General features: G+C 33.9%; 1 protein-coding gene across 1 annotated transcript; it reads left to right on the top strand.

Annotated features, from left to right (window-relative positions):
- Positions 1–1,912: 1,912 nt before the first annotated feature.
- LOC119835736 (kinectin-like) lies at positions 1,913–24,494 on the top strand. Its single transcript, XM_038360718.1, is given in 21 exon segments — positions 1,913–1,918; positions 3,407–3,598; positions 4,982–5,191; positions 5,995–6,177; positions 7,777–7,963; positions 8,615–8,712; positions 8,794–8,879; positions 12,174–12,318; positions 13,235–13,297; positions 14,103–14,183; positions 16,629–16,748; positions 17,041–17,076; positions 19,308–19,358; positions 19,737–19,817; positions 20,169–20,450; positions 20,642–20,752; positions 20,836–20,988; positions 21,590–21,738; positions 23,038–23,199; positions 23,506–23,593; positions 24,070–24,494. Coding segments are annotated over 21 exon segments (2,679 nt in total). The 3' UTR covers positions 24,265–24,494.
- Positions 24,495–24,746: the final 252 nt, after the last annotated feature.

Here is a 24,746-nt window from a genome sequence, read left to right as displayed (position 1 = left end):
CTATTTATTAAGTTGGTTTAAACTACACATGCTGTGCGGTGTGTAATAAAAGAAATACAGTTCTATAAAGAACTGAAACTTTATGTACAAACAGTAATGACAATTGACACAATATATATTTTCCTAGTGACCATTTGTAGCATTACAGAACTAAGGAACGATTTACTTCAACCACAGAATGTCTTTCACCGATTATAAAAGCCACATTAATACTAGTACGTCTTCTTTTATAATCTTTAGTGATTATTTATCCATAATTAGTTTAGTATTCATACCAACCTGTTAGTAGCAAACGAATATTTACAAAGTAATGTTTTGGTTACACGAAGGTGATCCCATCACCATTAAATAATGTACCTGAATAATTCATGTCATCGCACTGCGGTGGATATCTGGAGTTCAATGCAAATAACATTCGAAAATCGGTTGATTATTTATGATGAGGACGTGCTAATGAATATCGTATATAATGGTTTGTGGCTTCGATATCCAGAGGTATAATCACATATATAGATAAAATTGTTTGACACTAGGTAACTGCAAGCATGTGAAAATGCGATTTTTTAAAGGTAAGGACAGAACATTTTCCCCCTTGAGATTTCTTGCTTTAAATTATGTTATATTTAACAGAATGTATCGCTCTTTTCTCTAATACAAATATGGTTTCCATATCTGCTACTCTACTGCACAGAAGAATTTCATAGGACATGATATTAGGAATCTATTGATACTTTGATGATGATGATACCTTACAATCTTTTAATTCTTTTTACGTCATTGCTGGCGAATGATCTAGTCGTTCACCTGATAGTAAGCGATTACCATCGCCCATGAACTTTCGCAGAGGTGGTGCCGCTGCGAATGCGACGCGCAAAAGAAATCGATCGGGAAGGATGAGAGAAAGGAATCCGCCCTCTGGCTCCCCCATTTTCCGTACGAAACAAAATTTTATTGCACAATTTTTAAGATAAAGTTAATTACTTCAATAATTGTATTATTGACAAAGGAAGTCTAAGTATTAATAAATTGAATGCGATGAAACATATTGTCCTGGGAACACTATTATTTCATGTACATAGCACAAAATAGGTAGGTAATTAATATACTAAGAGCAAAAAGGGACCTAAAATAGATCCCTGTGGAACTCCAATTCTTCCGTTGTATTCCAATAGCTAGCAGAAATTTGGCTGTAATACAAGTTTTATGATTATAGTACACTTATGTGTTAATTATTACGCATATGTAAATATACATTTTAAGAATATTGGTTTTATGAATTAAATTTGAGGTGCTTCAAGGTTGTAAATCATGTTAACAAGATGTTATAGTAAGTAGATGCCACAGTGAGTTCACGATAATTCATAATTAGGTTTTGTGTGAGGTTTACAAAGTTGTTTTAATAGATGTTAATAGTTGTTTTAGTAGATGTAGTGATGACCACTACGGAAAGAGACTTTGAATGTTTTAAGATATAATGATTATATTGAATATAGTTTTATATGTTAAGAATTCAAAACTCAGCAAGAGGTAACCCTTTCCATAGTTCTATACCGCTTTCCAAATCAACCTTACTATCATATATGTAGGGTCCTCAATACCTATTAAAAATAAATAAAATAAAAAAATAATTAAAGGGAATCGTTACAATATCTGTATAGAAACTATAATTTAGAATACAGTTCAATTTAATGTGCGTATCATTTTAATTCAAGAAAGAATTTAGCTTTATATGTATCTCTTATACATTCTTTTTTGTACTATATTTTGAAGTAACACTGGCTGCCAATGTTATTAAAAAGAAAAATTGTTGTCCGGTGTCTTTACATAATAAATGTCAAAATAGAGTTTGCTATAAATATTTGGTGCTATTTTTCTGTTTTGTATATTTTGTTTATGGGAACATAATTATGCTATGAAGGTAATATTTGAATTACATATTGACTCAATGCGATATGAGTTCGAACGAAAACGTTCTAATGAAAAGTTATTTTAAATAGTTAAAGCTGTAATGTTTTCTGTTTCGTGTCCAGTCTCTTTCGATCATTTATAATAACAACATACACAATCTTGTTCCAAAATATATAAATATTTTTAATTATTAATGTGAATGCTAAAGTTTTAGAAATAACGAAAGTTTCTTACTTTAAGGTTTAGGTAGGGCATAGGCAAATAATTAATAAATAACATACAATTATCAGAGTAAATATACAAAAGTAACGGCGTAAGGAATCTGTTAATAACACCAAATAAATTTAATCCTATCCGAATGAGTTAAAATCGCATTTACAAAGTATTTTAGTGACATATTTGTATAATTTATAGTAGTTATGCAACACCCCGTATGACAACGCATAGAGATTATTATTCTTATATATAGACATAGACATGAATATAGCTATGCTAGGTTAACTTCATGTAGGAACTAAATATTATAATATATCAATTGATAGTCTAGCAGATACTCTTGCCTCGTTAGCTTTAATATTTTTGAAGAATAGTACCTATAATCACGAAATTTTTCGAGAATCAGTGGATGAAAATTACGTAATCAGTTAGGCAGAAACAGCTGTTCTAAAACGTATAAAACATCGCTCAGAGATAAATTATTAAAGTCTGGATTTGTACACAGACTACATTATATCCAGATACCAAAACAAAGGGCAAAACTGAAGCTATTTTAATTGAGAGTAAGTTTAAATGTTGTGTTTGGAGCCGAGAACGTGAAGTTGAGAATAATTAATATAGAAGCGATTACAGTTTTGTTTTAACATCACTATAAATAACAACCTACTATACAACTAAATTGACCGCCTCCTCGGTACAGTGGTTAACGCGTGAGCGTAGAACCGAGGGGTCGTGGTTTCTATTCCCAGTGGGAACGCACAAAAAAAAAACGACTCGGTCTGGCAGGAGACATAAGGCTGATCACCTACCTGTCCATAAAAAAATCAATCAGTGAAACAGATGGATATCGTCTGCCCCATACCCCAGTAGGGGACACGGGACTTAACTTATACAACATCTTGATTGTAAATAGAGAAAGCATTGGATAATTAATTGAATAGGAAAATATTTGTGCAAATCGAAATACAGAAAGCTTTCATATAACGAAGATATTGTGTACCTCATTATTATTTAATTACCAGTACTTTTGGAAGTTTTAAACATGAATTTAAATATCAAATTTCAAAAATAAAATTTCTCTGTGGTACATGTATCTAATAATGATTAAAATATTATTCAAAATAGATGTATATGGAAAATCGGCTTACATAGATAAGAGATTTTAGTTTATTCCTATGTTACCTGATTTGTAATCTTTATGGTATATAATCTGTATTGAATCTAGTAGGCCCAAACACATTTCCATAATATCCATCACCATAATGTAATTGAATTATTTCAGAGTTCAAAGAAAGTTCGATCAAGCCGCGGTGGCTCGCCCCAAGTCTGTGGTCCGCTGGATCAAACTATTAGCAGTCCAGAGTTTCAGGTATTGCCGAAACTTTGGGGTAATCTCAAGAAAAAGCACCGTCTAAGTGGCCACAACATCGAAAAAACACCTAGAGACGGTTGTTCGGCGTCTGAATCGAATTTGGTATAAGTTTTCCTTTGTGCTTCATGTTCTTTGTACACTGTAGTTTTGTTTACATAACAATGGATGGAAAATAGACATGTAGGATTTCGATTTATAGAATAGCTAATGTAAGTAACACATGATGAATGATGAATGAAACCTTAAAATGATTTTAAGCACACGAAAAATTATCCCTATAAATGCTTAATATGTCACTATTATTTGAGTAAGTGTTCAAGACCCTATAGATATTTTGAATTTACCTACTCATATTTTTAAAAGTAATTTTCGTCCGTCTGACGTGCTATTGAGTCTCCCTTACGAGCACAAATAAATAACTTTCAGGTTACTTTGAACGAGTAAGTAATGAAGCAATTTGTTATTCGATATCAAGCTATAGAAAACAAGATTACATTTTACTCCCATGGATATGCATATATGCAATTGCGATGCCTTTAGGGAAATTATTGGAATTGCAATGATCTTCAAATTGCATAATCTAAAACATAAATTAGATATGAGAAAATAAACTGAACCTCACCGTATCTATTTCATACATATTATTGCCCTTTGAGGTTATGTTGATGTGAAATGAGATTTCCATTTCGATTACATATTGCAATATATGTTACTAGCTGCGCCCCGCGGTTTCACCCGCGTAGGTCCGTATCCCGTAGGAATATCGGGATAAAAAGTTGCCTATATGTTATTCCAGTTGTCCAGCTATCTACGTACCAAATTTCATTGCAATCGGTTCATTAGTTTTTGCGTGGAAGAGTAACAAACATCCATACATCCATACTTACAAACTTTCACGTTTATAATATTAGTAGGATATGTCAATAATAATAATATGTGTGTTTACGTTAACGTAATGAAATGCAGGTTTTCAGTGTGCACACAAAACGAAGTGCTCATTAATTTTAAATGTTCAAATACAAATCTTTGTAATTGCATATTTTGCTTTTAAATTAAACATCATATTAAATTCAAATTTAAAATATTTATCGCTTTCGTTCAAATAAGCGTGTATTTGTGTATTCTGTAATTAAATATATTATAAAAATATTTTTACTGCCTTCAAAAAGGACAATACATATCATATAATACAATGATAATGTATACAATAAAAATAGGTGAAAGCCTCTATAAATAGTTTTATTTCATTCCACCACGGCAAAGGCCAAAGCATTAATTGCCCTTTTATTAAAGATTTATGTATCTAAACGTAGGAAATACATTTAAAGGTAATAGAAACATTATTCCATTTTAATCTTGCCAAATAGTTTATTTTGATAAGGAGTCTCTCAACAATGTCTCTCCATAATGAGTAATGTACAGTTTAATATTAAAATAGAAAAAATAATAGCTTGCTTTTGTTTATAAGTTATGAAATGTTTTCAGCCCAGCAAACGCGACGAACAACTTCATCTAGAAGAACAAGCTGGCCAGGGTGACGACAAAGCTTCTGACGGATCGACCACCATGCGAGAGCCATCCAGCCCCGAAAAAGAGAATATGACGCGCGATAACGCACACGCGCGCCAACGGTCTCAGGGGCTGTGGAAGAATGATAGGGAGGGAAAAACCTATCCCAGAAGCGTTGCGTCTAAAGTTAGTGTTGCCATATCGCATATGGAAAAATGATATCTAAACGACTGTAATTTGATTTAATTCAATATATATAAAAGATAATTATATTGATAGATATTATTATTCCACCTCTTCATGACCTTCTTTTTCATATATTATCCAAGAATAGGGAGAGGAATACTACGTACGTACGTACGTACCTAAAGTCTTGATTCTGTTTAACGCGACTTAATATAATAGATAGAGTTTGTTTAAATAAATATAACTGATGATAATATCTTATTATTAAATTACGTTGCATTCTTTTTTAAACAGGCGCGATGCTATAGAAAAACATGGCATTTCAATTAACAATTGCATTTTGTTTTTCAGAAGTCTCGATCATGTGAGTATGAAATATATTTTTTTAATTAAGTTAAAAATCTATGCTTTTTAATCTATGTAACTATAAGGGATAAACAAAGCTTGGTCAGATTAGACATGTAGCAATTAGGTTTGGTTGTTGAAAAGTATCATCAAAGATTCGTAAAGAATTAATAGTGCATTGATACGATACATGTGCTATATGCAGCGCATACATACAGCCCATTCATGTGCCCACTGCTGCGATACAGGTTTCCTATGAGGGTTCAGGACGTAATCCACCACGCTGGCCAAGTGCGGGTTGGCATGTCGTCGAACTTTTTCATTCTTGGTCATACCTGGTTCCTCACTATATTTTCCATCGCCGGATTTTCCATGTGAATTGAAAAATTAATTTATTTCCATCACGCTCACCTGGTCTTGAACCCACGACGATTTTAAGTCCGAAGTCCTCACCACAGAGCCACGAGCGCTTTTGTTTAATGATCGAATATAAGAATATATGAAAACAAATTGCAGGTTCTCCGTCTGTCATGGACTTGGACGATCCACTAACAAGACAAATACGCGACATACACAATAATACTCGTAAAAGTGCGAGGATTATACGCGACTCGAGGGCGCGACTGCTTCAAATACAAAAGGTGAAAGATTCATTAGTATGTAGACGTTTATAGCAGACATTAAGATAACGTACGGCTCACGGTACATACGGTATATAGTCGTTATGCGAGAGATGTTGAAATTTGTATATTTTTTTATCAACTGACTTTATAGATGGTGGAAGTTAACCTCAAAACTCATAACCAATTATTGGGTAAGCCGATTTTTTGGATTATTTATTATTTGAAAGCTGGTGCATCTCATGTGGTAGTGTCATTTAAATTTGGTCCAGTTCTGACAATTTGGCTGCAATAGGCGGTGTAGTTATTTTTATTTCAATAATTATTTTTATTTGTATAAAATATGTAACCGACTCCTGTAGCGTTTTCGTTGTTTGTGTTATAAAAGCCCTAGGTATTTTATTGTTAATTAACGGTGAAGTTAAATTGAGGTCACTGACATGTAATTCTTATTTTTCATAAATTAATCCCTAATAATGTTCCCCTAATATTGGCTTATTCACAAATAAAATATTGATAATTCGATGACGAAAAAAGTAGGTGATGATGATGATGATGATTCAGCTGTAATATAAATTAAAGAATAAAAAAGGTTTCACGTTTCATAATGTATATAAAAAAGGTTTCATGATTTTGTTTTGTCTAAAATAAGAATGTTAGATACTTAGGATGATAACAATCTTCATTTCATGTTAATAAGTCTATTAATTTTGATTAATTCAAATCTATATTGAATATAAATACCTCCCAAGTTCATGTATAGTAAGTAGTTAATACAAATGTATAAATATTTTTATTGTGGGAGCCGAGCACGCTTCGGCACGAATTGGGCCAGCTCGCACCGGGGAAGTACCACACCTCCACAGAAAACCGGCGTGAAATAGTGGCATGCCACTGTGTTTCGTACGGTGAGTGGGGGAGCCGGAGGCCCGTTTCCTTTTTCTCACCCGTTCCAGTCCATTCCTTCTTTCCAGTCGTTAATCCATTCCTTTTCCCTTACCCCAAAAAAGCGTGCAGCGCATTCGCAGAGGCCCTACCTTTGCGAATGTTCATGGGCGGTGGTGATCGCTTACCATCAGGCGAACCACCAGCTCAGTTGACATAAAAAAAAAATGTATTTGGTAGTCTGCAGAACTTTAGTTATTTGATATTTTTGTTCTATATTATCAACTTCGTTCAAAATCGTTCAGTTTCATTATTATGAAATAATCCATTCTATTGTTTATAAAAAACAGAATAATTTTGTGGATTCGTGATCATTCGTCCTCGTACTGAATCACGCTATAAATATTTTTCGCAGTATCTAATAAACTCTGCAATTACACTAAATTTTATACGAGTATTCGTGATTTTTCAACAATTATATTGTTATCAACTAATCACTGACTTCGTGAAAGCATTAATGACTTATTTTAATACAGACTACAGCTGTGCAGTCACTGCGATTTCTCTTATAAGATATTACGAAAAACTGAATTTGTACCAAAAAAATTAAATTTATATACTCACTAGCTTTCTGTCCCCTATGTTGTCTATAATTCATGACGCTTACTAAAAACTCCGGCGTGAAAATTAAAAAAAAAAAAAAAAACGTTTAAATTCAAATTTCGAATCTCATAGAAATCAACGCTAACAGAAGCCGAAGTGAAAGAGCTAGGTGAACGAAATGAACTGCTGCTCAGAGAAATGGAGAGGTTCGATCGTCTCACGAGGAACATACAGAAGCTGGTTGGCGCTGAGGTCGTACAGATGCGAAAAACAAAGGAGGACAGCCCGCCCTCGGACCAAATACCCATGAGCGTATATGGTATTTACTTTAAGAATTATTTTAAATTACTTCACGCGAGTACCACACCCACACAGAAGATCGGCGAGAAACAGTAACAAGCGAATGTTATGCGAATATAAAGTGTGTTTCGTATGATAAGTAGGGAAGCCGGAGATATATCTCCTTTTCCTTACCTTTCATTCATATAAATATTACTATTTTATAAGGTTAGCGGGTCGGAATGATCTACTATAAATTGGTTCAATGCGGTTATGAGCTATTTTGTCGTAAAATATGGGATGCACTTTTCACGATCAAACCGTCAAATAATATAAAACACATTCCATTGACCAATCGTCTCATATAATACTTCATGATGTTTGAAATATTCACCGTCATACGAACGTAGATAATCTCTCTATGATGGTTTGGTCACAATCCACAACGCTGACCACATGCGGATTTGAAAAAAAATAATTAAAAAAAGGTAAAAAGTAGGTAAAAAAAATTAGGTAAAAGACGACTTAAAAATGTCGTCAAACTTTTTGGTGTTAAGTAAGTTACATCACGATGTTTTTTACCAACTAGAGTTGTGGTTATCTGAACAATGTGTAGATAAATCATTCTTATAGAAAATACAAGGATTTTCAAAGGATTGCTTAGAGTTGAATAAGTTTATCCTTTCAACAGAGCCAGCGGTGTACCATGAAATGAAAATGAATCATCCAACGGTCGTCTTGGGGACTGGTAATCCGTTCGGCATAGAAAAACCGACTCGAAGCAAATCTGTATGTCGTTGTGTTGTTTATAAGATGCAATAGTTAACAAATTAAAGGTAAACGTTGTATTAAAATTGTGTTTTCGTTAAGGAAATCGATCTGACACGGAAATTGAGTGAAAGTTATGATATGCAAGAGAAACTCGTCGCTGATAACGCGGACTTAGAGGTGAAAAGGTTAGAGTTGTTTTTCGTTTTGTGTATTTTCATTGTGCGTAAGAGATAACGCTTATGAATTAGTATTCTCAATGGTTATATGGAAGGATTTGTAAGATTTGCCGGGCTATTCTAAAGTGTGATTGATGATTACGAACGATGTGATTTAAAATCTTAAAAGAGTGATTGGTAACTAATTATTTGTATAAGTAAAAAACAAAAACAAATTCGTCGTGAAAAACGTGGCACGCTTTCTTCGCTAGCCCACTGGTAATCGGCTACTGCGTCTTATGTCATACGATACTCAATACGTCGCTATTATAATTACATCCATAAATGTTTTACTTTAGTCCTTTATACAATTTTAAAGTCACATTCTCCACTATATTACTCTACAACTAGACTACCGTATAGAAAGGAGTAAATAGCAATGCAGGCATATAAGTTGCAAAAAATCCCATAGAGTTAAGCGATGTCGGTATTGATGTGTCTGTGCGTGAATACGCCAGTAAGCCCAATACAATACAGAGCATTGTGTAGATCCCGCCTTTTGTACTCGACTGTACTGTCATCAATTATTACACCTTTGTGATTGCATTTGGTACTAGTTCGTGACGCGTCAAGCCAAACAAATGGTCAAGTGTGATTCGCGAATTTAAAGGTACCGTAGAAATAAGATAAAGAGCAAATGCAAATAGAAATTGGTCACCCATCCAATTTGTGACCGTCCAAACCGTTGCTTAACGTCGATTTTTTATTTATAGTTGTTAGTTTGAATAGCGATAGCAGAAATACATAAGCTCTAAAAATTGCATATCACGGTTCATAAGATATAGGAGTTACAGCCTGGTTAAAGACGGACGGACAGGCAGACAGATGGACGGACAGCGAAGCCTAATAATTGTATGCTAAGGCGTTTCTTAGCATACAACTACAGATACCATTACCTGTTAATAAAATTTTTGTTAGGCATACAATATTTGTCTTATTGAATGACCAATAATAAGCTAAAATAAACTAGCTGTGACCCGCGGTTGAAACCGCGTAAGTCCGTGTCCCGTAGGAATATCGGTATAAAAAGTGCCTATGTGTTATTTCAGTTGTCCAGCTATCTACGAAGCAAAATAGTATTATTATTCACCAATAGATGTCAGGAAAAAAAACACGAATAAAACACGAATATGAGATTTTCTAAAAAAGATTCCTAGCTAGATCGTTTTATCGCCCCCGAAACCCCCTACATACTAAATGTCATGAAAATCGTTGGAGCCGATTCCGAGATTACAATTATATATATATACAAGAATTGCTCGTTTAAAGGTATTAAGCTAAAATAAATATAAACATAAAAAGTTCTGAAATCCCTTTGAATAATACAAATACGAAAGCTACTACATCTGTCTGTATCTTCGTGACGCTTTAACCGATTTAGAAGAAATTAGATACAAAGATAGTTTGGACCCAAAAAAGAATAGTTTATTATCTCTGAAATCCTTATCTTCTAGAAACGGAATCTATGCGGGGAGAGCCCTGGTACCGTAATTTTTTTTTTGCCCGCGAAGGCGTTATTACGCCTGGTTGGTTATAAATATCATAGTATTCAATAAGCCAAGGCTTAAAAAAAAAAAGAAATAGTTTATTTCATTTCCAACTTTACAAAATATGGAGTAGTAGGGACCTCCTAGTAAGTTTAAGAAAAAACCTGTGTCAGGAGGACCCGCTCTTCCTTAACTTAAGTATTATAACTAGCTATGTGAAAATTTGAATAAACCGATTATAACTAGGTATTAATAGTAAATTGTGAAGTGTACGAATATGTGTGTATGTGTGTGTAAATGCTTCGAACGATTCTACAAAATAGCGATAATTAAAGCTGAAATACACGTAATTATTACTCAAAATCGTGCTCATTAGTGTTACAATTAAGTCGGTGATGTACATACACAGTTTAGATCTGTTATAATGTAATGAGTTATATTGAACGTAATACCCTAAAGGCCTTTTAATGTTGCCAATGATCGGTTTCTATTTAAAAATCATATCGTTTAACAGTTACAATTATGATATATGATTGCCCTGAATTATGTGCTATATATGCATAAATTACGTGAGGTGTTTAAGGGAGGGAGGGGGTCAAGTAAAATCTTTCCAAATCTCACTTGGGGGAGAGGGGGGGTTTTAATAAATATCACGTATTTTTTTTTAACAGAAAACCGTGAAAATATTGTATATATATTCGTATATTAGTATTCGTTATTTATCCTTTTAAATCCCGCGGACGGATATTTTTTCATTTCCTTTCTTAAATCCAATGGGTTCATAGTCAAAATATATTTCAAAAAATCTCACGTGAGTTTTGGGAAGGGGGGGGGAGAGAGTGAAGGAAAATCTCACGAAATCTGACCAAGGAGGGCGGTCCAACCAAGGTCCCGACCAAGGTCTAAAATCCTGAAAAATGTCTCACGTAATTTATGGACGCTCCCAAACAAGAAATGTAAGAATCATAGAAGAGAAAGAGATAGATATTTCAAATCATTACAGACGCAAATAAATCGCTAATTCGTAGATAGTGACATTTACAATCAGAATCGACTTTTTTTGTGAAAATTGTGATGACGTATTTTATTACTAGCTGTTGCCCGCTGCTTCGCCCGCTGGATCAAAATAAATTTTTATAGTATACACTTTTATCTTCTTAGGGGTATCCTTTATAGCGGATGTATACGTTATAACATCTATCTATTATACATATAATGTATGCAAATTTTTATGCCGATCCGTTCAGTGGTCTGGGCTGTGCGTTGCGAGACATATCAATATATTTTATATTTAATATAATTAAATTAACTCGGCCATCGCATGAAGGCACAATATGAATACAAGTCATACATGTTATTACAAATTATACCACCGTTATTATAACATACAAATTAAATACAAGATACTTACAATAATTTCGATATTGTTCGTGAATACGATATATCACTTTAACTTTAATTAATTTTAACAATTTGTAACTACTTTTTTCTCTGGTCTGTTATATATCAATGGACAAAATCTATGACTTTTGCATATGCGCTATGACAAAACATTCGTGTGAGATTAAAAAATAACGTAGGTAAACCTCTCTTGATATATATTTTTTTTAATTTGTTCTCATGACATTACTTTCATTTCATAATAAGAACGGTCCTGTCAATTTGCGTCAATTCAACACCAACAGTCCGGCGGCAACAACAAAAGATGTTTTAATTATATTTTTAAGAAATTCCAAAAAAAAAAAATGGATAAAACAAGGTAAGAATTCCCTTGCAGATATATATTGTACAAAGAGTTGATGACCAAAGATCAACATTTAGAAAATTGTCGGGCGCAAATAAAAAGCTTGCAAGGGGAATTGAAATTATTATACAATGAAAATACTACATTGCAGGAAAAACTCACTAAAAACAACCCTCAGGTACGTTACAGCTCTCCAAGAAAGTTATTCTAATAAATTCATTGTAATTGTGCTATTTTAGTATTATATTATAACTTTGTTATTCCTTCTACTATATGGTTCGCAGAAGAACTTTTATCTCCTTGTGTATCTTCGAATACATGATGATGATAACTAAAGTTTGTTTTTATAAATTATAATATAATTTACGGCCAAAAACGCGACTCTTTCTCGAGTTTATTAATAAATTTCTGACAAAAGTCTAGCTGGCCACGCGTTTTATAAACACGGCATACTACACGAGTTAAAACTCAAGCCTGCCGAAATAAAAAGCGGAAACTCCATTAACACGTGACGCGCCACAAAAGCTTATTGGAGACATCGTAAACATTGAAGATTTAGACTAAAACCGTGACGACATTGTTGTTTACAGCTACGTGACTTTTATTTTGTAGGCACTCATGCCCGTGCTTACTACGTTACGGGAGCATAAAATACAAGCGTCACGATTTCAATGAATATTCCAGTCTATGCCTTCGAACGGCCGCGCGTCTCTCGCTCACCAATGGGAGGGAGGGAATTTATGATAAAGCTTTATAACTGAATTGGAGAGTGATGGACACATGGACGCCGACATATTGCATTATACAATCCATGAAAGTAACATGACAAAATGGAAATAATGTCTAGCCTATTGTACACAGAATGCTCGTAGTCACAATAATAAGATTATTAATTAACAAACACAAAAAGGCTTGTTACAAACCAAGTCACACTCAATACTTAATATTTTCCTCTGAATGTATCATAGAATATTTGAAATGTTTCTAGAACATTCATCTTTTGAAAACCAATAGCTCGTACCGCTTGTAAGACATAGACAGATTTCTCTTTCGTATTTTCTGTATCAGTGTTTGAAATTCATATTTCATTACAGGGCGATGCAACGGCGATGAGCCAAGATAACCAGGATTCACAGAAATTGGACGCCAGTACTAAAGTTAGCAATGAAATACAATATTACAATACTGTTTTGTTATTACTTAATAACGTTTCTAGTTTTCCTATTTGTATTTATCTAACTAATGGCCAAGTTTTTGAAGTGAAACTTCTTTAGAATCGTTGTGATTTCAAACCTGATGCAACGGAAAAACGACAGGTAAGAGACAGAAATACAAAAATGTGTAGAATGAAGCCGGCAAAGAATGAGACAGAAATATACATACTATTTTATTCATTCTTTTGACTATTTATTGAAGTTTCACTTCTATCATGTGTGAATCGCACACACACCTTTTTTTTATTCATTATTAAATATTGTAGAAGCTAGTTCAACGGTAAATGGATAAGAAAATGAAAGATCTGTAGGATTTATACTGTGAAAAATCCTCTTGATTCTGTAGTTGTTGATTTTGCAGATTTAAAATATTGAAAATATATTTCTTACTAATATGATACTATAATCCTACTAATATTATAAATGCGAAAGGTTGTAAGGATGTATGTGAGTTTGTTGCTCTTTTACACAAAATCTACTGAACCGATTGCAATGAAATTTGGTACGTAGACAGCTGGACAATTGGAATAACATATAGGCAACTTTTTATCCCGATATTCCTACGGGATACGGACTTACGCGGGTGAAATCGCGGGGCGCAGCTAGTATTCTATATTTAATTGGTGACGTTTTTATGAAATTGTATTGTTATCGCTATTCTAGAACTCTGTTTATAAGCTCTTTGAAATTGCGTTTTAAAATTTAATGTTTGTTTAATTGAAACGCTTCGAACCAATTATTATTTCAGGACGAAGAAACCGTTTGCGTTAAAAATCCTCAGGAGCTTATATCACAACTTGAACATTACAAAACCTACACAGCTGACATTGTAAGTGTGTACAATCCATGAAATATTACATTCTCCTCATTTGTTTGTTTTGATTTAACACAATTATATTTTACATTTACATTATACTATGGAACATAATAATTTTCAAGCGCACAATTTTATCTTTCCTTGTTTCTTAAGTGAGCAAGAAAAGCATTTCAAAAATCTTGCATTCCAATATGAAAGTAAATCAATGCATTACATATACATACTACATAATGCCTGCTATCATATTGTAAATGCGAAATTTACTTTGCATGTCTCTTCTTCATGCCTAAACCACTGGACCAATTTGTATGATTTGGTATGGAGACAGTGAGATAGGAAATAGGACAGTTTTTGGTCCCGGAACGCCGCGGGTTAAACACGAGACTGTTTTTTTTAAATGGACGTTGTTCCGTCAGGATTAAGCAACCCTCGGCACGACAAGCTCTAAAATATAAACAAGCAATATTTATTAGTGCTTTAATGGTTTTAATGGTTTTAAAAAGTTCATAAGTTAATGTTAGCACCACAACCATCGCCACCTTATATAAAACTTAGGAAAATAATAAGCATATTAGGACATTTGATCTTTGTTTAGAAAGGCTGTGCACGCGTCTCTAAAAATCATAGTTTAATGTTTCATGGCACATCTGTCCGTTCAGTCCGTACAGAACGAAAAAATTGGAATTCTTCTTTTCGCTTAGAGTCCAGCTACCAAAAAGAAAGGCAAAAGGGCAGTGGGAATCAAAAGTGTTTGAATTATCGAAAAATTTTTACTGGACTCATGTATGATCATGACTCATGTATATTTTTATTTATCCACCACAACGTCCTCTACCCGCATTTACCAATTTATCCATTCATACCACAATCTTTATCTACTAAGACACAGTGAGTCTATTCGCCTTTAACATTGATTTACGTACTGTGATTGGCGTATTGTATACAAATGTCCATCGCTGTCTGCTCCTCCAGAAACGCAGGTGTAACATTACAATCTGATCATGATATCTGTTTGCTAAATGTGTTCTATATCAATCAAATTGTTGAACAACGGAGAACGTTGCAGCACTGGTTTCAATTGACACTCTGATGAGCTTCGTGGAATATATCTTATCTGGAGTGTCCGTATGTCAGAATTAAGTGATGGATCGGTAATTAGAACAGTCTGGATGCATGGCATATGGTGGGGGGCTAGAAGCATCGGTGCATGGCGAGTTTTTCAATCCAAACGCAATAATAGGATAGGGTATAATTACAAGTGTGACGTCTGTTTGTATGTGTCTTGCTATCGCAGTTATCAAACGGATGGACGGACTTTTTTTATTTGAAAGACAGGTATATTGTGGCGGGTGTTGATTGAATTTTACATCAATATAGTTTTGTACCAGAGGTACAAGACTAGTGATATGTTATCGGTGCTGAAGGTAAATTAAGATATCCGTAGAAGCCACTATATATTACATGCAAACAGAGTTTGATATACATATAACGCACGTTTTTACTTCAATATTACCTACTTGTTTCAATTAGTGTATAACGTACAGTTCTTCCATTAAATCTCATTCAATAAGTAACGAAAAATTGTATTTTTAAAGTTTATCAGAAATACATTTTATAATTGAATCTTTCATATTCGGTATTGAAAAGTTTTTAATTAATTTTCTGTTACACAAATGAATTTCCCTCCGGGCCAAATGCATGAAAAGTATTTATAGTAAATTTATAAATTGCATTTTAATTAAAGTAGCATGTTTGCTATGATTTAACAATATCTACTGAGAATAATGTGTGCTATAGATCAGAGCTGATGGAAGCGTGATATTTTACACCCATTTTGAGAATGGAATAATTGTATTTCATGATTGACCATTACTCTATTTGAAAGCTATTCTATGTATACTTATACTTGTGTTAATTTGAAAATTGAGTTGATTTCTCAGTTTTAATTGTTTAAATTGTTTATGAGTCGGTTTAGGTTTCAGGTGTTGTTATTTTTAACATTTTTATTTCATTGTTCACAATTCTATCGCAAAATGATATATGCATAACCGAACATGTAAGCAAACAAAAACCAGTGAGAGCGCTACGAAGAGACAGATTACAAATAACACGCTTCAAATGTTTCCAAATTCTACAAAGTTATATCTTTATAGCTTTGAACATAAACTATATATATAAAAGAAAGTCATGTTAGTTACACTATTTATAACTCAATAACGGCTAAACCGACCACGTTGAAATTTGCTACAGTGATAGTTTGAGATACAAGAAAGGACATAGGATAGTTTTTATCCCGGTAATCTAACGGGAACTAGAACTTACCAGGTCTATACATACACAGGCCGGTACATACCAGGTCTATCTTTCCTGCAACTACGCGGGCAAAGCCGCGGGCGAAATGCTAGTTGTACATAAAATTTAGATATGTCCAAGTAAGATATGTAACTCTCTATGAAGGATAAAGAAGTTGGCGAATTGGAGTACGAGGTGCGAAACCTTCGCATAGAGATGGACAGCGTGAAGGCAGGGAGCGCGTGCCGCGGCGGCGGCGGCGCAAACACGTGCTTCGAACAACCGGTAATCCGCTACTTAATTCCTGTTACCACTGGCATATGGTCTTTCGAACCGCGTCCTGGTCACGACGGCCAACCCCCTTAGAACTAGCTAAATGCGCTAGACGGCGTATAAGAGGTTAGGCGCGAGATCGACGACTATTTTCCTAACTTCGGGATTTAAGAAAAGTTTAAATTTAAGAATCGCTCTGGCACCTTTTGAACATAATAACTGCTAATAACCAATAAGGAAGGCGACTATAAGATCACTGGCTATAAAGTGTATATCTATACTAATATTATTATCTTGTTTTCAGCCCGGAGGCCCACCAGTTCCACCGATGACAAGAGCTGTGAGTTAAAAAATTTAAATATTGCTAAATAAATTATAATGCAGTACAAAAAAAAACTTATACAAATTAAAACCTGTGAAAGCCTCTGCTGTCTAACTATGATTTGGCCCGTAATACGGCACGTGACGCCAGAGCCCTACTTACTAACAGTATAATATCATGTATTGTACTTTATGTAAGTGGGGTCATAATGTTATGTTTTATCTTAATATTTAAAAATCCAGTGTTATGATGTATATTCCCAATGAACTCTTCACCAACTCAACCGATTTTGATTAAGTTTGGCATTTTATGTGTAATTTGGTCTAACTTAAGATACAGGATAGTTTTTATTTCGATTAATTATCCCAATAATTTATAATATTAATATTTTTAATTATTACTCAGCCACAGCAACTTGTGGACGGGTATGCTAGTACATTATATTTATTTTTCACAAAACACCTCTAGTAACATAAAATACAATGAAGAATAAGTATCCTTCAGCTAAGTAGCTGCCGATGTATACAATTCCTCAATTTAATGAACTGTCGTACCAACATACATTAGTACTCAAAAACTCACGTAATGACTCACGAAGCCGAATTATGATTTCGAATTACACGTGTATTGGTCTAAGAGCCAACGACGGCGCAACCTTTGTCAAATGATAAAGGCTGAAAGTTTCTCTGTGTATATACACCTTTAAACGAGCAATTTATATATATATATATATATATATATAATTGGAATCTCGGAATCGGCTCCAACGATTTTCATGAAATTTAGTATACAGGGGGTTTCGGGGGCGATAAATCGATCTAGCTAGGAATTTTTTTTAGAAAATGTCATATTCGTGTTTTATTCGTGTTTTTTTTTCCTGACATCTATTGGTGAATAATAATATTATTTTGCTTCGTAGACAGCTGGAAAACTGAAATAACACATAGGCACTTTTTATACCGATATTCCTACGGGATACGGACTTACGCGGTTTCAACCGCGGGTCACAGCTAGTAACATACTATACAGGTAAGAACGATAGCTTCCGAGCTACGAAACTTTGGTGGAGGTAGCTTTGGCAGATATCAGGTAGTAAATGTGTACTTAATTCATTGTGGTATAAAGTTTATTTTGCATATAAATATTATATCAGTGATAGGGAATCCTAGAAATCACCTCGTCCATTGTCAGATTAGTATGGACTACAATGAAGTTTTCAAAAATAGAAACATTGAATTAAACATCGAATAATCAAATAAATTACGTTAGAGTTTTTAGAAAACTTTAGAAAAACACTTTAGTAATGTGATATTTGCCACAGCCATCACGACGAGTTTCATAGTCTCGTTCGCGCCTCTATAGTGGGTATACACATATAAAATTTCAGCTTTTATTATTTGAAGAAGCTCCAACCGTCGCGGGCTCTTACTCTATATTACTATATTGAGTTAACCTACGCTTTTAAATACACGTCAATTCGCATAAAGAGGTTGTCAAAAGGAATATCCAAGCGTTTAATTAACATTCAGTTTTTCCATTATTCCACCGCTGAAACGAACTATTGTACAGGACACGTGACTCAAAGAATCCCATTTTCCAAACACGCGGTGCGGCAACGTCGCGTCACGCATAATATTATTATGATACTTGTTTGTGACGTTATCTATCCCTTTGATGCTCTCCGCCTGTGGTTGTTTTGGCTTATTATATTTCGATTTTTAGTCATTGTAGTGTGTGCACAGGTTATTTTAAAGCATAGGTCTGTATTGCGTGGGTTTTGGTAGCAAAATATTTAGATCGATGATTTTTTTACAAAAACTATTTGGTGTTTCTATTTGTTATTTTTAACAAACTGTAACAATACCTACATACACACTTGCACAAATATTTAAAAAGGTGACCATTATGAATGTTATGTACATGATATAAAAGTGTATTTTATATGCCTTAAAATATATGATCCATCGTATTAAAGATATACGGAAAATGTATGATATACTCCAGGAACTATACTAATTTGATAGTGTATTAAAAATGTTGTAAATCGCGTATTCTTTTTTCTGAGAGATTATATGTATCCATGTGTGTGCCCCCTGTATACCGGATAGAGCTGGCCGAAATAGTTCATTAGTTGATTGCAAGAATGTGTGCGTGGGCCATTTTGGCTTTTGCAGGCCCTTTAGGAGTATTTTTTTATATCTGTATTATCCAAGGTAACATCGATACTTGATAGTAATTATGTTTTTTAGTGTGGAGTATGCCCTCCTTGCCCGGCACCATGCAATCCAAACCACCCACCCGTAAGTATATTCGTACAAAAACCTTATATATTTTAATGATACTTTAACAATGGAAAGCGTACCTACTCGTAAAGCTGCTTTAATACAATACAATAACATGTTATGTCTACGCGAATACTCACGTATCAGATTAATTCTCAATTTTATTCTGTCTTCTACCTCCTATATAATACATTTTCAAATTCCTTGATAAGATTCATAACAATTGATGGCAACACACGAGGCGTTTTTTTTTTATTATTTTATATTTTATTATCTGTTAATAGTTTCAGTATTCAGTGTTCATAATATATGAAGTTGGCAATTTGCTAGATAACTTCACGGATTGTCTTTAAAGTTGACTCACATAAATGATGCAATGTTTTTTACATTTTCTAGACGCCTGCCGAGAAGGAAGTGCAAAAGTTGACCATCCAACTTCGACAGACGGAAGAAAACTTTAAAACTAAAGTGACGGAGGTGCATTATTCATTATTCATTGATTAACTGTAGCATCACCACAAAATGGTGGATGTTTTTCTTTAAAAGATTGAATATAAATTATATATCGAAAATATAACGTTATTAAAATTAAAGGCGGTATTTCACGTTCACATCGGGCGTAGGCCAAAAGGTAATTGGTTATTTCAGCTTATACAATTAAATGATAAAGTTGTGACTTACTTTTGAGATAACGCGAACCTGAGTTAATCACGTATTCATTTGTTTTATTAAATAAATGAAACAATTATCAATAATTTGAACAATGAAGACGTAACGGATTACTTTGAGTTTGTTTTTAAAATAAGATACCATGATTTTGTCCAAAAGTGTGCAATGCTCAGAGCGGAATTGCTGAAGAAGAAAGACGAGCTAGAGAAGGAAAGATGCCAACACCGCGAAGTGCAGAACAGATTGAGGGAATTGGAAATGAAGTTCGAAGGATTAACAACGCACACGAACATGATGATGGGAACAAAAGAACAGGCGTTCGAACAAGAGGTCAATGTGAGGGCTCTGAAGCAGTGCTACAGAGAGGCAAGGGAGGAAATTGACGAATTAAGGTTGTTAATGAAGGAACAGAATGATCAGCTACAAGATTATAGGGTTAAGGTAAATGAATAAAATGTACAAATCATGTTGAAGTTTGTTAAGAATAAATTGATATAAGAGACATCTTCGTGAAAATATAGTAAAAGTTTGTATACAGTACCAATTTAGAAAAGTATTTTGACATATACAATTTACTTGTTGAACATTAAAATGTTAGTAATGTTCATGATTTTATGAATTATTTCTCATAGTACCTCCAAGCGCAACAATTGGTGGAGGAACAACGCCGTCAAATGGATATGATGGATATGGACAACTCTAGAATCAGCGAACAGATCAATCTGGAAATACAGAAAGTGAAGGTAAGTTCAACTGAGTTATTAGTATAATGACATTGAAAGTTGTAAGTTTCGCAGCGTTGATAACTATGACGGTTTTGTTATAGCTGAAGTTCCAAGAAAAGTTGCAAGAGTTAGCTCCGATACCAGACCTTCTGAAGGCGACTCAGATGAAACTGAAGGACGCACAGCAATCGCAGGCGATAGCTGAGCACAATGCGGAACAGTTGGCTAGGGAGTTGAATTCAGCGCGGGAGAAGGTTCGAAGTGTTAAATATTTGTAGTACATGTCTTGTATGGAGTAAATCATTTTATTTGGGATAGGTAGCCCACCGGCTACCATTGACATGAACATGATGTTGTTGTCTTAATGTGGCAAGGTTCTTACTCTCTGTCTTTCAGAAGTCACATTGTAAGCATTCGTTTATAATTTAATTCATATTTACACAATCAAATTATTATTGAAATTATCATTCCGAAAGTTATTTATTTATACATTAACAAACTTTATGAATATTTACATTCAATCACCGCTAAAATAAACGATCAATGTTTACATTTATATTCTATGATGAAAAATTAACTTTATTTATTCGGTTAAAAGCACCCGAAAACGACCGGTCGTTCTCACGCGCCAAAAAATATTTTTTATTCATTTGATTATTGCGAGCCACAGAATTCAATTATTTTACACACACGTTTTTCTATTAATCTCTATTGAATTGAATTTTTAACACTCCACTTTGTATTTAAAAGCCGTTTTTATTTAAAGCTGTAACATAGTTTTTTTGAATAGCTCATATGTAACAGATAATTATCGAATTATCTATACGTATGTTTATTTCGTTTATGTTCCTATAGGTCCACGTGCTCTTGCATAATAGCTTGAAACCGCCTGAAAAGCCTCCTGAGAGGGGAGGAGACGAGAAGCAGATGGCGCTGTTGCAGCAGAGGATTTCTCAACTGACGGAGAACAATATGACGCTCAAGAGTGAAATCGAACGACTTAAGTAAGTGCTGAAGTAGCCAGGAAAGATAACAGAAATTAACAGCATTTCAAAATAATAAGCTACGTGTTCCTTTAATTTAATCAAAACTAGATCATATTGCCTATATTTTGTTCGTTTTCTTTTCAAAGGTTTTCGTTTATATTTCTAAGTTTAAAATTATCTCATTCTAAAACATCCAAAACCCTAACGTGTTACTGTCAAATGACGTCATTTATACGGAAAAATACACTTTTCCTAACCCTAAACTACTGGCAAAACTAAAAAAAAGACAAAGTTTAGATTTGATAAAAAAAATTACTTTCTACTTTAGTAAATCCAAACTAAGCTTTTAAATTATAACCAATCATTATTTATATATTATAAATCCCAAGTCTTCTCAGATGTTATTGACTTTCTTAAGTAATATTATACTGAGATTGTTATAACTTTTCTACAGCACGATAACGAAGGTGGTAATAGCTTAGATTTAGACAGTGACATAATTTATAGTTTTCTCAAAATGGGAAATGACGTTTCATAAATGTTAAATATTTAAAGCTCCAAATATTTCTTTATAGGCATACATTCTCATAGTTTTTATTTTTGTTCGAATTATTCCAATAATATAATTTGACTAAATAGACGTCTGCTTGCATACATATATGTTGTAAATTTAATTTTCATTATAGAGAGGTAATGTTACTGACAGTTGTATAGTTTCCATAATGTGTTTAAGCGAAGATGTGGAAACTTCTCTAAACTCAAGTAGACAGCGTACTCTGTAATGTATAATATAATTTAGAGTTGTAATAATTCCATCTGTACAATTTCTCAATAAATTTTACTGTAAACTTTGTAGGTACTACTTATAAATGTTTGATATAAATTTACACTATTATTTGCAATAAGAAGTTGATATAGCACAGATTAAAAAGTATATATTATATTTCTTGATAGATTTTACAGTGCTTAAACCGAAACTTTGCAACGCTTCGTTACTTGTGACTAATGAACTAATGACTAATGACTTTAAATGTTGATATTTATTCGTCTGGCAACTGAATTTTTGTCAGGCCAATTAAATGAAGTGTAATTGTAAAAATTACAACCATTTTTTATATTAAATAGAAGATGAATTTGAAATATAACATTGATTTTATTGATATTTCGGCGTTTCTTTTTGCATCCACTTCTCAAATAATTTACAGCCAAATTATTGTATATTGTCCGCACTCATATTATAAAGAGTATATATATAATATATTTTTTTTAAGTACTGTGCTATATACATAAATAAATGAATAATGCGTCTCGTCGCAGATCGAACGTGATACGCATGGAGGAGTGCGTGCTGGCGAACGAGAAGCGGCTGCAGGAGAAGATGCACGAGTGCGCGCAGCTCGGCGGCGAGCTGGACCGCGCGCGCGACGAGGCGGCGCGCGCGCTGCAGCGGGCCAACGAGCGCACCGACACTATACGCAAGTGGGTTGTTTGCCTTACACACACTACAATAAGAGTAAAAAAAAGTAAATTAATATGCGCCGCAAATAGGGGTTGCCATGACATATGTTTACTTGTGGCACCTATTTCATATTCAAACATAATATGTCATGGCAACATGTGTTTACAACACACATATGAATGTGTGAACAAACAATATCGGGTGATCAGAAATACAGGTTATTCAGTTAGGCACCAGACCCAAACTTGATTTATTGTTAATACAAGATATTCTAATTTTTTAAACTGTTATTTTCTATAATATTTAAATCGTATACTATTCTCAAGGTGTATGCAAACGACCGTGGCTGAGCTGGAGAGGCAGCTGGCTTCGACTCGGGCGCAAGTTAAGAATGCCGAAAAGGATAGGGAAGAGGTACCTGCCGGAAATTTATTTCACCGTGCTATTGTGTTTTGTTTAAAAGTAGAAGTGGTAGTTTCTATATGTTCAACAAATATTTTGGTGACAGAAATTGCTTATCTTTCTCTATACTAATATTTTGAAATATTAAAACCAATCTACAGCGTCCTCTAAATAGCCCAAAGATGCCATTGTTGGATGAGCTATCGGCAAGCTAAACTACTATTTAAGTGTTAATTCTGCAAGGATAACACTTTTTTGTAATTTCCAAATTTGAACGTTAGATACACAAATTTGTCAATATACTTTTTTTTTTTGATCTTATCATTTTCCCAAAATTCCAATTCCACAATGGTATCCAATAAATTTTGTGCTTCTTTCAATTTAAACTTAAGTTTGGAATGCCTTGTTGAATTTTTGTTGTTTCAATATAAAAGCAAGATCCACAGAGTTGCCAGTAACATTTAACACGTTCTCCCCCCGCAAATAAGGTGCAAAGCCGCATGCAGTGCCAGATAAAGCGTCTCAACGAGAACTTCGAGCAGGCGCAACTGCGCATCCTCGGGCTGCAGACGCAGGTGCAGACGCTGCGCCGCACCGCCTCGAGCACCGGTGATGGTGATGGCGATGGTGATGGTGATGACCAGCAGGAGTGCGCGTGCAAGTCGTTCTTTGATAACCCGTGAGGTGGGCTGCACTTATGGCAGACGCGGCTTCTAGACGTGCGTGAAATGTGATTAATAATTTTCATAATGTGTGTCAAATAGCGTAGAGAAAAATTGGTTGTGATAGTTTCGATTAATTTTATCGTATATATTATAATGTTAATGGAATATTTGATAATAATTCGGCATTTGGATAGTTGCTTTTATGTACAATATATATATAGATTGTGTTCTAATTTTCCATAATGAAATAGATGTGTTTAAATATATAATAGTTGATAAAATATCTATCCGTAATTAACGCACACTTTTATATCATTTGTATGAAATATTTAGATATCAAAATGACATTCTAAAAATGTTGACGGGGGCGGTTCTCGGTAATATAGGCGCGCTTGTAAAACCGTTATTGATGACCAATCATTTAAGTTTTACATTACGATATCTACATGTTAACTAAATATTAAAAGCAATTGTCATGTCAGTTCGATTCAGAGAATTCA

The sequence above is a fragment of the Zerene cesonia genome, chromosome Z, assembly GCF_012273895.1.
Source record: "Zerene cesonia ecotype Mississippi chromosome Z, Zerene_cesonia_1.1, whole genome shotgun sequence".
Lineage (NCBI taxonomy): Eukaryota > Metazoa > Arthropoda > Insecta > Lepidoptera > Pieridae > Zerene > Zerene cesonia.
This window is presented reverse-complemented; position numbering and strand designations above follow the sequence as displayed.